This window comes from Euprymna scolopes, chromosome 27 (assembly GCF_053919585.1).
Source record: "Euprymna scolopes isolate OS-2025 chromosome 27, ASM5391958v1, whole genome shotgun sequence".
Taxonomy (NCBI): Eukaryota; Metazoa; Mollusca; class Cephalopoda; order Sepiida; family Sepiolidae; genus Euprymna; species Euprymna scolopes.
The window spans coordinates 79,426,346-79,442,575 of NC_136508.1; the positions used below are offsets into that span (position 1 = coordinate 79,426,346).

The 16,230-nt window shown below is 34.9% G+C and overlaps 1 protein-coding gene across 2 annotated transcripts in view; it reads left to right on the top strand.

Moving 5' to 3' along the window:
- LOC145248938 (inactive tyrosine-protein kinase 7-like) overlaps window positions 1-16,230 on the top strand; it is a 306,146-nt gene that overhangs the window by 252,995 nt on the left and 36,921 nt on the right. For both annotated transcript variants that reach the window (XM_080110733.1, XM_080110732.1), the window contains 4 exons: window positions 1,919-2,085; window positions 10,931-11,070; window positions 12,887-13,034; window positions 14,263-14,529. In XM_080110733.1, the coding sequence (XP_079966859.1) occupies window positions 1,919-2,085; window positions 10,931-11,070; window positions 12,887-13,034; window positions 14,263-14,529 (722 nt within the window). The remainder of the gene's footprint in view (window positions 1-1,918; window positions 2,086-10,930; window positions 11,071-12,886; window positions 13,035-14,262; window positions 14,530-16,230) is intronic.

Here is a 16,230-nt window from a genome sequence, read left to right on the forward strand (position 1 = left end):
CCAACTGCATTTCTCGCGGTTAACGGATTGGATTTAGTCCTTGCTAATGGAGCCAGAGATGGCTTCGTTGCTGAGTTCGAATCTATCGACCGGGGTTAATCGTTGCACCTTGCACTGATGATTCCCGAAAGGATGAAACACAATTATCTGTAGGTATTTAATAACTATTATAGTAAATAATTCTTTCGGGAATCATCAGTGCAAGGTGTCACGATTAACGCCGGTCGATAGATTCGAACTCAGCAGCGAATATATATATATATATATATATATATATATATATATATATATATATATAATATATATATATATATATATATATATATATATATATATATATATATATATATATATATGGGGATATAAAGCGTGGTTAACTGCTTGCTTGTTTGTATATAAACAAGCAGCTCGAACAATGTAAAAACGATGGACGACTGTTTATTTAAATGGAAATTTGTTGAGATCATTTGCGAGCACCGCTCCCATGGGTCAGTGGGCAGAACTGCAGACTATCCACGATATGGTTGTAGGTTCAATCCTCGGCTATGGAAAGATGCTATTCTAACCGCATTGATGTGATACAGCGAAAAAGTACTATCTATATAATCTATATATATAATATCTATATAATATATATCTATATATCTATATAATCTATATCTATATATCTCTATATAAATTTAAGTTGTTTGATTAAAATCTTACACACAATGAGCGTTTTTCTTGCGTAAGATGTTTCATTATTTTATTTCTATTGGAACGTCGTCTCGTTTTGATTTTGATTCGGCTTTGTTTCCATTCGGCCTTTTCCGGTTGTTTACGTAATTGTACGTCGGTAAAAGTCAGTTTTATTCTGTTCAAAAGCTGTAGTAGGACTTATGGTTTTTAAATTGGAAGTTGTACCAATATTATTTTATCAACAAAATTAAATATTGTTAACCTTTATCAAATTTAATAACAGACGCGATGCTACTAGTGTTAGCCTTTTTATAAAAAAAACTATTCTGGCATGTGTTCTTCAGAGTTGTCTGATGTATTTCTCCACTTCTATTATTCAAGTTCGTTTGACTTGTTCTTTCGTCCAATGGTCTCTATCAATTGGATGTTCTGATTACTAATCGTACTACAGCTTCCTGTTTCAGTAAGTTTTTCCAAGAACTAGAAAGCTGTGGAATTGCCATCCTGCTCATTGTTTTCCTCCTACTTACAGTCCTGTGGTTTTCTAAACTAAGGTCAATATGCATCTCCTGTGTTTGTAATAGTCATGTTTTTTTTTCTTTTATAAATTTTTTTAATAAGGGAATCACCGCTCATCAACCCCCAGAGGCCACTCGAGGATAAGGGTTAAAGAGTGTACAGTGGTCTAAAGGACAATATAACAGTAATCGTTGGAAGCGTAAATTTGGTAAAATTGGATTACTTGAGGGAAACAGCTCATCAAGAACTTGTTTACATTGGACTTGAAGACGGCTACATTGTAGTCAGCGGGAAAGCAGGTAAACGGAAGAGAGTTCCACAGGTATGCAGTTCTAAGAAAGAAGCTTTGTTCACGGAATCTACGTTTAGGTTTACGCACAGTGGGGAAAATTATTGATAATGTTTTCAGCCAAACGAGTGTTTCTCGTGAATGTTTGGCGAGGAAGGGCCATAGATTGCAGCTCAGATGAGCACTTGTGATGAAAATGATGATAAATCAGAGAGAGGCTCGCAACGTCTCTTCTGTGAGAAAGAGGTTGCAAGGGAGAGAAAAGGGCATCTTCCACTAAGCTACGAAGCTTGCATTCTTGTTAGTTTCTTACATCAAATGGCTTCACACCTTGTCTCGAGCGATTTCCATATGGAAATAAGTAATGAGTGATTAGAATGCTTGTATATGAAACATTGCACTACTGAAATGGTTTATTTGTTTTTCCTGCAGGTGGCTGAATCGGAATAGTATGCCGATCGGAGATATGGGAAGAATACGATTGGAAGGAAACAACTTAATCTTTGAAGATCCTGAAGAGATTGACACGGGCAATTATACATGCATCATGAGTAACACTGCCGGTGAAAAGCGACAAAATGTATGGGTTATGGTATCAGGTGAGTACACGGTTTCAAGAAATGATAATACAATAGAGCTGTTATTCCAATATGGTTTTCGATGAAGAAAACGTTATGATATCTATATAGGGTGTCCCAATAAAATGTATACACTCTTTAAGTAACATTTATTATAAGGAAGAAAAGTTTCATACATCAAAACACTGTGAACAAATATAGAAACCAGCTAATTATCGAAAGTATTCAAATTATTGGCCATTGTGGTACATGAACAGCTGACAACACTCACTGATTGAATTGAGTTCCTAATCAGTCCAATTGGCATGTTGACACATCTTCTTTTAATGGTTGCTTTCAATTCTTTCATTGTACCTATTTACTATGCCTCCCCACGAGACAGAGTTAGACACCAGGGTCGTTTTTTAACGTGGAGAAAAGGTACAAAAATAAAAATTGTCTCACTCGTGAAGGATTTCTCCTCCACCGAAAGAGAACAAGAAATAGAAGTGCAGCATCTGAAGAACAGATACTACACTTTGATCTTGTCCCGAAGGCTGTAGCCTGTTTTGTAGTTTGAACCCTGTGTTTAATATGCCCCATCCCCTATCCGTTCCCTCAAAAGAGAAAAATCCATGGAAGGGGGGGGGGGGGCAAATTTTGTGAGTGTCGATAATACTCGATACTTCTTCGTTCCACCTATCTGTTTCGCAGGTGACTATCAAGATGCTCTTACGTCACGATGATAGTGGGGAAGTGTTCCATCCCGCTGGAAGTGCCATTCTGTATTCCTAAACATCTTTTGGGAACGTGACATAGCGTATTCATGTAGCAAGTTGAGATAATTTAAAGAGTGTATACATTTTATTGGGATACCCTATATAATGAAATGGAGTTTGTGATAAACTGCCGGTAAGGCTTTTATATTTTTTATCTTAATATTTCAAAAAGTGCTCAGGTTTAAATAATAAACGCTCAATTTACGAGAGAGATTCCAAAGGTAATGCCTGGTGTTTCTTCCGCCCGAACAGATCAGAGGGAATTGCAAATTGTATCCTTATGATTACTCAATTCATGCATTCATGGCCTGAAAGTTTCATCTTTCTGTTGCAGATATTAACGGTATGAGACTCTAAGAAAGAAACGTACGTCAAAAGCTTAGATGCCGCATGGATTTTCTGGCAGAAGTGGTTGTGACTATGTAGAAAATAAACTCTGGAGCACAAAAGATCGCTCGTTTTAATACTACCACTCCCATGCCCATATCTCTTTAACATTTTCAGTCAAAAAATAGGAGGCTTTACTTTTAAACAAACTTCGCATGAGAAAACGCTCTCCAAACACCCATGCATAGCCATCGATCATTGTTGTCAAAAGTGAATTGAAAATAGTGGTATATAGAAAAATAAATTCCGGAGCAGAAAAAGTAATTTGTTTTAATTGTCTTACTTCCGTTTTCATAGCTTTTCAACTTATTGAGTTAAAATATGAAGGTTTTACTTTTGAAACGACCCTTGTAAAACAATGTTGCACTTCAAATTAAATAAACGTTAAACTCTAATTACATAATCCTTCAACTTCAATTAAATAAACGTTAAACTTCAATCAAATAGACGTTCAACTTCAATTAAATAAAGGTTAAACTTCAATTGAATAAACGTCCTTCAATTGAATAAACGTTCTAACTTAAATTAAATAAACGTTCAACTTCAATTGAATAAACATTCAACTTCAATTAAATAAACGTTCAACTTCAATTAAATAAACGTTCAACTTCAATTGAATAAACGTTCAACTTCAATTGAATAAACGTTCTAACTTAAATTAAATAAACGTTCAACTTCAATTGAATAAACGTTCAACTCCAATAAAATAAAAGAAATAAAAAAAAACGATTCTTTTAATTTTTGCTGTCAAAAATTTAATTTTTCATTGTTGATACTAATGGTAAAATGATGTTTATAGATTTTAAATTATTTGTAAATCTAAACTTTTTAGATCATAATGACAAATTTGGGTAAAAAGTAGCATCGGAAAAATGGTACGAGTTGATAAATTTTGGGGGAAAAACATTGCACAAGTGAAAACTATAACTAAAAATCTCGAAATAAGTCTATCAAACTCTTTCGTACAATATAAAAAGGGAAATAATAGTTTGTCAATTGAAAAGAAAATTATATTTATATAAGTAGATCAGGACTCCTCGCTACGCCCTTTCCAAAAATTGAAATTGTACATTTTTAGACAATTTTAGAATCAGTTATTTTTTTTATTTGTATCGGAATTTAAATCCAAATCGTTAATTTTATCGGATTGAAAATTGGAATCGTTTCATCAGTAATTTTAGTATTCAAAAAGTTTTCGAAATTATTGAACTCCCTTCCATGTGACACAAATGTCGGAAAGTGGAATCTTATAAGCCAGCACCCTAAAGAAAGGTAACCCTGGCCTGAAAAAAAAATGACTAGGCAGCCTTCCCGGCATTCCTCAATAATGGCGTGTAAACCGATTAGCAATAAAGTTGTTCACTTTCTAAAGGAGCAGGCAAAACCTGGAAGGGTGGACCTCCTAGAACTGCACAGATTCAGGGACATGCTTGTCAACAAAAAATAATGTATCTCAATAATGGTCTAGACTTTGTTGGCTTTGGTTGAAACGTCTTTTAATTAACCGAATTTCTGCAATTTTTTCATGTATGGATTCTTACTGATTCGAATGTCACCGGTAGGCAAAAATAAAGATTTAAAAAAAGAGATCACGTTAGAGACATGGATAATGTTCGAGCTCACGTGAGAGGCGTGAATGATGCTCGAGAAACGATCACGTGATAGGCTCCACAACAACAACAACAACAACAACAACAACAAAGCGAGCTTACATTCCTTTCAATTCTTTGTCTACTTTACGACTGAGGCCACAACATGGCCGAGACTCTGTTGGCTTTGATTTAATAGTCTTTTAATCAGCCGAATTCCGGCAATCTTTTCTTATATAGATTCGAGTATGAATGTGATAAAATTGGTATGAAAACAATCGTAGTACATCCATACTTACTCTTACTTTCGCTGGTCACACCGGAAGCAAGGTTACACTCACACATGCATATACATAAAAACACACCAATGCACTCACAAATAGAACCACACATATACACATATACCTACACACGATACGCATACACACATACAAACGCGCACACATTTAGAATTCTAAGATTTTTCCTTCGTCTAAATCTGTTCAGCGTAATGTTGTTATTCTAAATCCCTTTTCGCCCAGTCTGTTTTCGTTGAATTACACCACTTGAATATGACTGTCGCTTTCTGTCCCTCGCTTTTCTTTTAACCATTTCGTTTATCCAAGCAGAATATGTTTATAAAACTCAAATCTACATCTGTTATTTTGTTGAAATTCAAGAACATATTGAGCCAATTTTTCTTCTCGTGTTATCAAGGTCATCGTGGTCACAATGTTACCGTTAACTGTTTTTCTATATAAAGATTTCATTTATCCAGCAAAATTTAGAAATATTATTTCAAGATAATTTGGGCCGCGATAAAGAATTACATCAAGAATTAGAACGAGTTTTAAATCATTCCGAAACGAAGAACATTTCGGAGATGAGGCGAGTCTTATGAAGAAATAAAAGTTTTACACTTAATTCCCGGAAATCATCCTCCAAAAATCAAAATCTCCCTCCAGGAGATATAGTTCTATTTGAAGGTGCTATCCAATCTTGATAGAGTTCAAAACCGGCTTCAAACGTAGTAGGTGATGCCCTTTTCTTTTCCCTGCAACCTCATTCCCATAGATATTGCGAATTTGTCTCTGCTCTATCGTTATTTTCATGGCAAGTGCTCGACTGATCTTCAGTCTATGGTATATCATTGCCAAACTTTCACAGAAACCACTCGATTAGCTACAACCACTACATACGATTTTCCCCATTCTCTAACTGTGCCTAAATCTAAACGCAGATTCCATGGACAAAGTTTCTTTCCCAGAACTGCCTCCCTGTGAAACATTGTGTTATTGGTCTGCTTCCCGGTTGAATACAACGTAGTAGCCTTCAAATCCAATGTAAACAAGGTCTTGTTGATCTGTTCTCCTAAATAATCAACTTCTACCCAATGTACACCATTAACGATTACTACACTACCATCTTACATTCATTGAGCCTTATCCTCGAGTGGCCTTGTTAAATGGTGACTCTCAAGCAAAAGAAGGTTTTTTATGGAGGTCACCACTTATCAAGGCCCGGAAGCCACTCGGGGATAAGAGTTATTGCGTATACAGTAATCAACAGGATAGTATCGTAGTAATCGTTAGTATTGGAGATTTGATAAAGTGTCTTACTTAAGGAAGCGGTTCATCAGGAATTTGTTTATGTTGGACTTGAAGACATCCAAGTTGTAGTCAGGTGGGAAACAGGTAAACGGAAGAGAGTTTCACAGGCGTGCACTTCTAAGAAAGAAGCTTTGTTCATGGAATCTACGTTTTGACTTGGGCACAGTCAAAGAGTGGGAAAAACTATTGACAGTGGTTTCAGCTAGATGAGTGTTTTTCGTGAAAGATTGGCGAGGAGGGGCCAGTTTAGAGCTCAGATGAGCACTTGCCATGGAAATAACGATAAAACAAAGACAGGCTCGCAATATTCGAAGGTTACAAATCGATGCGTGAAACGAACAAGCATAATAATATTTTCTTTGTTCGTCCGGTTTACTCTTTCTTCTTTTTTTCCACTTCTTTAATCGTTGGATTTTTACATCAAGATGCGATTCAAACGAATACTAAAAGTTTTTTTTTTCCTTTTTATTTTGATGAAGATTGACTCTTTTCATCACTTCAAACTGGAATGTGTGGACTGAAAAATATTTTCCAACCAATAAGAATCATTAAAACTCTAAAATTAATAAGCTTGTGTGAAATTCAACGAGTCTATAAAAAAGTGGCTTGGTACCCAGAATTCCAGAGTTCTTTCTGGGTTTCCCCGAGATGCGATGCGCTTGTCTCAACTCTCGACATAAACAACGCCCATCTTAGAAGACTGGAAGTTGACACGCTAGAATTCGTTTAAGCCTGCTGCTCCCTTTCCAGTGAATACTCTCACCGAGAAGATAAACGCACACCCACACATACTCACAATGGAACTTTGAAACGAACTTTCTGACGTTTTTGTCTGCTTCTTATTCAACAACTTTAAAACTTTCAAAATCTTTCAAAGTAAATTTTGCATTTCTGTCAAATTGTTGTTTAAAACAGATTGTATTTGTTACTTCATGTTTTCTCGCTTTCATTTAAAAAAAATTCGTTTTTTTTTCGAGTCAGCTCTTGATAACTAGTTATCCATTAATAACATCCATATTTTCATTCATCTGTTTCCTTCCTCAATGTAAGTAGATGCATATTAATTGTTATCGCTGTTCTTGGCACTTCCAAAATCGTACTATCACCAAAACACACAACCTGTAGCCAGCACTACATTTTCATCCGGCATTGGTTTTTATGATAGAACTGGTGCCATTTTTATACGAAAACTTACCAAGAATGAATGTAACAATATTAAACCCCTGACCACATTATACAATTAGCCGACGTTGTGTTACATTCGGCACTCGTAATGAAGTAGAAAAATATCGAGTAGGCCCAAAAGTTCGTTAACTTTTTTGCTTCTGTCATGTAAAATGGGGAACTAATACTTCAAATGTAGAAACAAAACCGACTTTAAGCAATTCATTTTCCACGCTTAATTGTTAACTTAACAGAATGCTTGCGATTTGTCAGGTTGTCAAACGGTAATCTTGTTCAACAACAGCTTTCACTTGGTCACTGTCAATAATCATTGGCCGGCTAAGGCGAGGAACATCTCTCATGAAAGCATTCTTCTTGTCAGAATCGAGTAAACTACTTTTGGGACACCCATTTTATTGCAAGATAAAATACCAGGCTGAGAAACTGGCGCGGTCTATCCTTCTCTCGAGGTTAGATAGGACTCTCTTAAGCCGTGGTAGGAACCCCATCTAGTGATGGTGTCACGATGAAAAAATACCCTTGATAGCTCTAGCGAAGCATCAAGTACTCAGCTATCGACAAGATTTGAATTACACTACAAACTCGTATAGTGTTTAATCTCGGCCACGGCCGCGCTGGAATGGACAGGACTGGATTTTATAACAGAATATTCCTAACAAACGTAGCATATCTTTATGAAGGTTTCTGTAGCTTTATTTCGTTTACTATAGTATAAAGGGCACCAGATTTCGGTAAGGCTTTGCTTTGCCTTCAATTTTAATGCCTAAAATATAAGCAATACTTGATGAACTCCTCTGTTTGGAGGATTACGCTCCTAAAATATAAGCAACCCTTGATGAACTCCTCTGCTCGGAGGATTACACTCCTAAAATATAAGCAACATTTGATGAACTCTGCTCGGAGGATTACACTCCTAAAATATAAGCAACATTTGATGAACTCCTCTGCTCGGAGGATTACACTCCTAAAATATAAGCAACACTTGATGAACTCCTCTGCTCGGAGGATTACACTCCTAAAATATAAGCAACACTTGATGAACTCCTCTGCTCGGAGGATTACACTCCTAAAATATAAGCAACATTTGATGAACTCCTCTGCTCGGAGGATTACACTCTTAAAATATAAGCAACATTTGATGAACTCCTCTGCTCGGAGGATTACACTCTATCATAAACATTAGAAGAATATGAATAGAAAGCGATTTTTAAAAAGCTGGAAAAGCGGCATTCAAAAGACGAACGGATTTTCTGGCCAACACAATTTATATGATTATTTATATTCTTTTATCTTTTTAACTGTTGTTCTCATCGTTGTAGTCACTTATTCCACAATATTTCCGCCGTTGTAACCCCGCCCGGCTTTCTTTAACCATATATAGTCATAGTTTGTTCTTTTTTGTATAATTACCAGCTGCGATCTTTATATAATAAGCTGAGGTAGATATTTTTTCGCATCCAACGTCTATTAAAAAAACAAAAAAAAAAAAACAAAACAAAAACATTCACAATAAGTATAGCCTGAATACAACCACAACAGAAATATTTCCTTTCTTTCTTTACTAAAAAAACAAACAAAACTTCAATAAACAAACTTTATTTCCTAGAATGTCACATCTACTGCCACGAAACTGCTTCCCAGAAACTACAACATATCTTAATATGGAATTACAATTTTTAACAAATAAAAGGCAGTCATGGATAAAAATTAGTGAATAAATTATGGATTAAATAAATTTTATGTCGTATTTTTTTGATACTTAAAAATGGACAGCGTTTTTGTCAAATCGCGATATTCAAATCAAATATTAATTGAATTTGTAATACAACTTAATCTTTAACATATTAATAGATATGTAATACAACTTAATCTTTAACATATTAATAGATATGTAATACAACTTAATCTTTAACATATTAATAGATGTCTTCAAGTGTAAGGTAAACAAATATTTGTTGGACCATCCTCTTGGATAAACAATTCATCTCAATAAATATTCTACTCAGTTCCAATCGACGTCTGGTCGCACTAATCGCCCAACCAATATCCTCAAGTGGCTCAAAGTCTGGATAAATGGTAACCTTTTAGTAAAATAATAAAAAAAAAAAAATTAAAAAAAAAATTGTTTCATAAGTACCCTCGCGCGGTATTGAATTCATAACTTCGTAGGTGAAAATAATTCTTTCGTCTACTTGACATCATGTCCAGTTAGAATCAGGAAAATAACACGATCGAAACGTTGTACAATGTGCTCATGTTACGCTACGCCAACAGGTGAAAGTTCGTCTAGTCGAAATAAATTTCCTTTGCTTGTTTTTTTTTTTAATAATAAATTACCATTTACCAAGACAAAAAATCACTTCGGAATTAGACGTGATGAAATGAATAGATTGTCAGTTGAATGACGATGAATATGATGAGAGGATTGGAAATAATAAATTGATATTGGAGTTTAAGATGACCACGTTGTAGCCATTAGGGAAGTAATCTTGTGCCAACGTGTTGCACAGATGATACACATATTTTAATTCATGCAGATTGCGTATGTATTATAATAGAATCAATCTTCTATCGATTAGTATAAATTACGAGGAATAATTTGCCCAGTGGACTAATTCGCAAAAAGAAGAAGAAGAAGAAGAAAAATAATAATGTTGTTCATCAAATTTCGTCTGTGTTTGTTTACAATATCACGTCAGTTGATATTTGGGCTTTACCATCTTAAGCATAGTCTTTCTTCTGTTATAGAGAAAAAAAAAGAAGAATTTCAACGTCTTCTTTTTTATGGATAAGAGAAAGATTATTTTCAAGATCAGATTTTTCGATTTTCGATATTTATCGGATGAATTTCTGTACAAAACGTATCTAAGAACATTGTCAGATATATGAATTAACTTTTGTTTGAAATTTACAAAAGATAGGCTCAGCCGTTTCGGAACATATGAGGAACTCTCTCCCTCTCTCTCACACATAGAGTGAATTTTATTTAATAGTAGAGATGTTTAAAAATGGCCTTTTTTTTAAATAAGGTTTTTAAAAATATTCTTCTAATTGTTTCTGTTGTGAATTTCCTCATTTATCCAACAACACGTATCCACGTGGAGCACACCAGAATTCAAATAGCAGTTGTCGAAGCATCGTGGATGATTCCTTGTTTTGGCCGCGATGCTTCGATAAAAAAAAAAAAAGATAAAAAAGAAATTAACTGCTTATATACTTTTGACAAAGCCGAATTACGCTGAAAATTCTTAAGACTTAAAAATAAATACCTTTACAAAAAAAAAAAAAAAAGAAAAAAAAGGAACCTTGTTGTTTTGATTTTCAGATGAACTTATATTTTCTGTTTTATTTTTTTCAGTTCCTCCTATAATACGGAAGGTGCCACAACCACGTACAGTGGAAGAAGATATGCATGTTAGTTTTGATTGTAAAGTTGTAGGGACACCATATCCCGTCACGACTATCTTCTGGACTCGTAATGATATTCCCATTGATCCGGTAAGAAATTTAGCTTTCTATTGATTCTAATCTGTTAGTACATGACAATAATACAGGCCGATATGTAAATGTAACAAAGCACGCGAGATGACGTCACCGGTAAAGAAAAACACTATGAAAATTAGAAAGAGCGCATTAGAGAAGACGATCACGTAAAAGACGCGGATTATATTCGAGAGCATGTTAGAGACGGGAGTGACATCACAGTCGTAATGAGAAGTCACGCGTGGCAGGAGAATGAGGAACTAAATATCGCTGTTACAACATGAAAAAAGAGAGCTGAAGTTATTTCCTATTTTTTGTCTACTTTGTGACTGAGGCTACAACGTGTTGAGTAACATTAAACAAGTGTGCACACTATAAACAACATGAGGAGGGCGAAGGAAATATTACGAAGTTGTCGAAAATAAACCCAAATTACGATTCTTACTGGCCATGTTAGGATAAATCCTCTACCGATGCAGATTGTTCTAGGGGACTCATACTTATCTTCTTTCTTTAAAGCGGCATCTAGAAGGTATGAATAACCTCGCTTTAAATGTCTATCTACAAGTTTGATGAGGTGTCAACCATTAGATGCTTTACATAAAATTAGATAGATTCTGAACATCTGAGAACGTTTTGGTCATTTTAAGATTGTCAAAATAAACGTTTAGCTCAACAATATTAAAACCTCTATATGACATAATCGCATTAACACACGGATTCTCACCAGATCACCGAACTTAAGAAACAATGTGCCTAGCAAGTACCATATGGGTGAACATTTGGAAATACTAGGCGCTGTATGTACCGCTCTGGGAGATAAAAATTTCAGGTTGTTATCTGGGGTTGCTTTTAAAAATACCACTGGGAGAGATGCAATCTCAATCTTCGACATGCATCTCGATGAAGAAAAATTCTAATGTAAAATCTAGCGGCTACTGTCTGCTCTGCCTGGTAGCACCCATTGCACTGACTGGGATTAGCACTTTTACCAAAAAGTGTGGTTGGTTCTGCGCACAGCCTTCAGTACTATAAACGAATCATCTGTGTTGCTGTCCGAACAACTTGGCTGTATCATCATTGAAATCTCTATAGAACCCCTGCATGGAGTATCGTTGTTATATTTGCGCTGGTACATCAACCGCTAGTATCTCCCTTTTGTTTAGTGAGCAAAAGAAAAAAGTATCTCTAACCTCTCAGACTATCTTACCAATCTCCAATCCCATATTCTATCGCCGTAATGTTGCATCCCCGTGCTTATTTTACAAGTATTTCAACGGAATGTGTTCCGGCAAACCCACTGAACTTTTACTCGCTCAACTAAAATATCACCGACAAACCGGACTAACAGCAAAATTGCACCCCTTCACTGTAGAGGTACCAGATGTCGGAATACTTTCAAGTCCAATAGCTTATTTTCATCGAATAATTTGCCGTTGAAAATTTTCCTCCTCTCTCTTACCAGAAAATATGTAGTCTATAATTTAAATCTCACGTGTCTGTTTAAATGTTCTTTTATTCCTTCGCGGTACGGGTTCGAGCCTGCCTGCCTACAATCACTTTTTTTTTCTGCTCAACACACATCTCCGAACACCCGGACAACGCCAGCCACCCAGACTAGTTCAATATAAATTGTAGTTTAATATAAATTGGTCCCTCATAGTTCAAGATTGATGGGAAAGAGATAATTCTAATAGAGTTCAGGCTATTTTACTCTGTTTCAAACGGGTGAGTGTCGTCAGATGAAACCAAATCGGGTTACATATACCTAACTGCGAACGATGATTGCTATGAAATCTTTTTCATGTTGGAAATAATTATTTTCTTGCAGAACTCACCTGGACTTCGCATGAACAAGAAAGTTGGCAGTCTTCATATTTCGAATGCGGTTGCGGAGGACAGTGGAAGTTATGCGTGTGTGGCCAACACAACGGGGCAACCGCTGGTTGTGTCGAGTCGAGCTTATTTGACAGTCAAAAGTAAGTAGGTCATATACAATTGATACCGGCTTCCTGGCATAAAATACACCAAGCATTAATGTTATTGTTTTGTTTCTTTCTCTTTTACAAACTTCAATCATGTTCTGCAACACCGAAAAAAAAAAAAAAAAAAAAAAAAATCCGCGACAAAAACAAATCAAAAAGCACGAATAAATCGTTGAAGATATAAAGAATTTGAAGCACAACAACTTTTACCAAAACGACCGAATTCGGCATTACATAACACGATGGGGGTTGATATGCCGTGAAATAAAACAACAAAAAAACAAACTCCATGAATAAATCTTTTAAGATATGAAGACTTTTTCGAACAATGATTTAATGTCTACTAGCGAGGGGGGGGGAGGCTTCCGACTTTGCCCGGACGTAAACTACGCTTAAATATGATATTTTAATTGTCTAGATTTCGTATTATCATAGAGTCGTGATTTCAAAAGTAAAAAATAAATAATATATGGATGTCAGCAGCTAGAATCGAAATTGAAAAATACAAAGCTGGTGACGTTACCACTGTACCAACCTGACACGCATATGAACTGATGAGAACAAAAAAATTAAAAATAAACAAAGATGAATGTACAAAATGTATAACGATTTATTTTTTCAGTTTCGATCCATTTTTATCCTTTTATAAAATAACTAGCAGTTCAGCCCGGCTTTTCTCGAGCCCTATGTACTGTTCATAACTTTATGTGCATATGTATATGTATATTAAAAAGTTTGACTCATGCCATAACCTACATCTAAAATTTCAAGAGTTTAGACCCAAAATTGGCGGAGGTGTTGGCAAGTTTTCAAAGGTTAAATCGTTGAATTTGTACCCCCTTAACAGCAAAATTAATTAAAATGATTTTCCCAAATCTCAATACTGCTTATGTCCAATCTCGAGTCTGTAGACTGAAAATTGACAGAGTTATGCACACACACACACACACACACACACACACAAACACACACACACACACACACTTTCAATTTTATAGATATAATAGATTTATGGTTGAATCCAACTTTGAAAGCAAAAGACAAACAATAAATATGAAGTGTAGCTTTGTCATCTCATTTAACCCAATTTGGTTTGATTCTTATAGAGATAACCCCAATTTCATTCGATCTTAACACATAAAAAATCGTTTTACTTTTAATAAGCTAATCTGATTTCAAACAAAATGGATTATTTATAACTTCATATATTCTATTCTTTCAGAGAAATTACGTTTCAGTCCCGCCCCCGAGGATCACCGTCTCGAATTAAGCATGAACACACGGATCGAATGCAAAGCTGATGCTGAGACGCGCCCTGCGATCACGTGGCTTAAAGATGGGCGCGAACTATTTCCGCGACATGTTAGCCAAGATAAGGGTGTCCTTTACTTCCGTGGAGTGCGCAAGACTGATGCTGGATATTATACGTGCATTGCCGTGAGTGAAAGGCAAGGTATTATTAATGCCACCATCTCAGTTGAAGTTGTAGGTAAGTTATCGTGTTACCTCATTTCTTTTACGGTATTTGTGAACATTAATAATGGATAGAAAGTTAGATTTGACTTGAATATCTGCAGCAAATCCTCATATATTAAAGGATTAAAAGTTTAAGAATTTATTTACATCTGGAAATGTGCCCCCCTGTCGTTGGAGCTATGCGAGTGTCTACTTTCATCGTTGTTACGCTTTTGTAATATCTATGATAGTTTTGATAAAATTATTTTACTACTACTACTACTACTACTACTACTACTACTACTACTACGTAACCATAATATTATAAATACATATTAACAACAATTTTCATACCTGCTGACACTAGTGTTTAATGTTTATGCAATCATCACAGCAGGAAGTAATAATTACTGTCTATCAGGAGATTCTATGATTACTATAATGTCCAATTTCTACTGTACACTCTTTAACCCTTATCCTTGAGTGGCCTCTTGGCCTTGATAATGTGGTGATGCCTATGTAAAAAAAAAAAAAAAGATTCAAATCCAGTCAAAACGTCACCTTTGATTTCTTAGCTCGGTATTCTACCCCCCGTCTACAAGTAATAAACACAGGCATTGAAAGAAATAAAGTACCTATAAGTACCAAGTTAGCGGACATAAACAATAAACAACTAGAGAGTATTAAACGATAAAAAGGCAAAATAATGCATTTTCGTTGGGGTTGACGGCTTTTGTAAAATTCCGTTACAAAGGGTTTAGCTTTACTTTCTTAAAAAGTTTTTTTTTAACGATAATATTTAAAAATAAATATCGATAATCATTTTTATACCTACAGACATAGGATTTCATAGTATTAAGAGGGTTCAGTTTGATTGTTAAAGGGTTTTTTCATAACGATAATACTTTACAATGAATACGAACAATCATTGTTACACATACAGACACTCGTATTTAATGCTTACGCAATCATCAGTGTAGGAGATGATAATTACTGTTATATATACTGCCCTAAGAAATCAAGGATTACTTTGTGATTGGACTCGAATCTTCTGACTAGCATATATATATATATATATATATATATATATATATATATATATATATATATATAAGAGCAAGTAGTTAATAAAACATGTTAGAAAATACTTTGAAAAAAGCTAAAAACATTTAATTTGTAAAGGAAATACTAAATAAAGGGATAGTCCCCCCCCACACACATATATAAATATATATATTTATTTATTATATATATATACATATATATAATATATAATATAGATAATAATATTATATATATAACTAGCAAAAGTCCCGTCGTTGACTGGGTTCTAAAACAGCCTACAGAAAATGGACTCTGATTTATGAAAGTATGATCGGTTATGAAAAGGAAGGGTTGTAAAGAGATAGCTTCGAATTTGGGGGTATCAAAACCAAATCAATATATGATGAAAGTAAAAACAAAATAGATAAACCCCATAATTTATTATACCATACCTGTTCACAATGAAATACTTTTCACAATATTCTGTGGATCTATATTAAAAAAAACTTGTTAAACTTTGTGACATATTTCCATTCTATGGAGGTCAGGTGCGAACGAACACCCCATAATTTTATTATACCATATTTCTTTAAACTGAAACATAATTATCAAAGTATACTTACGCAGATAGATATGAAAAGTCTTTATTAAAGTGTGTGCCTATTTCCATTCTTTGGAGGCCAGGCGCTAA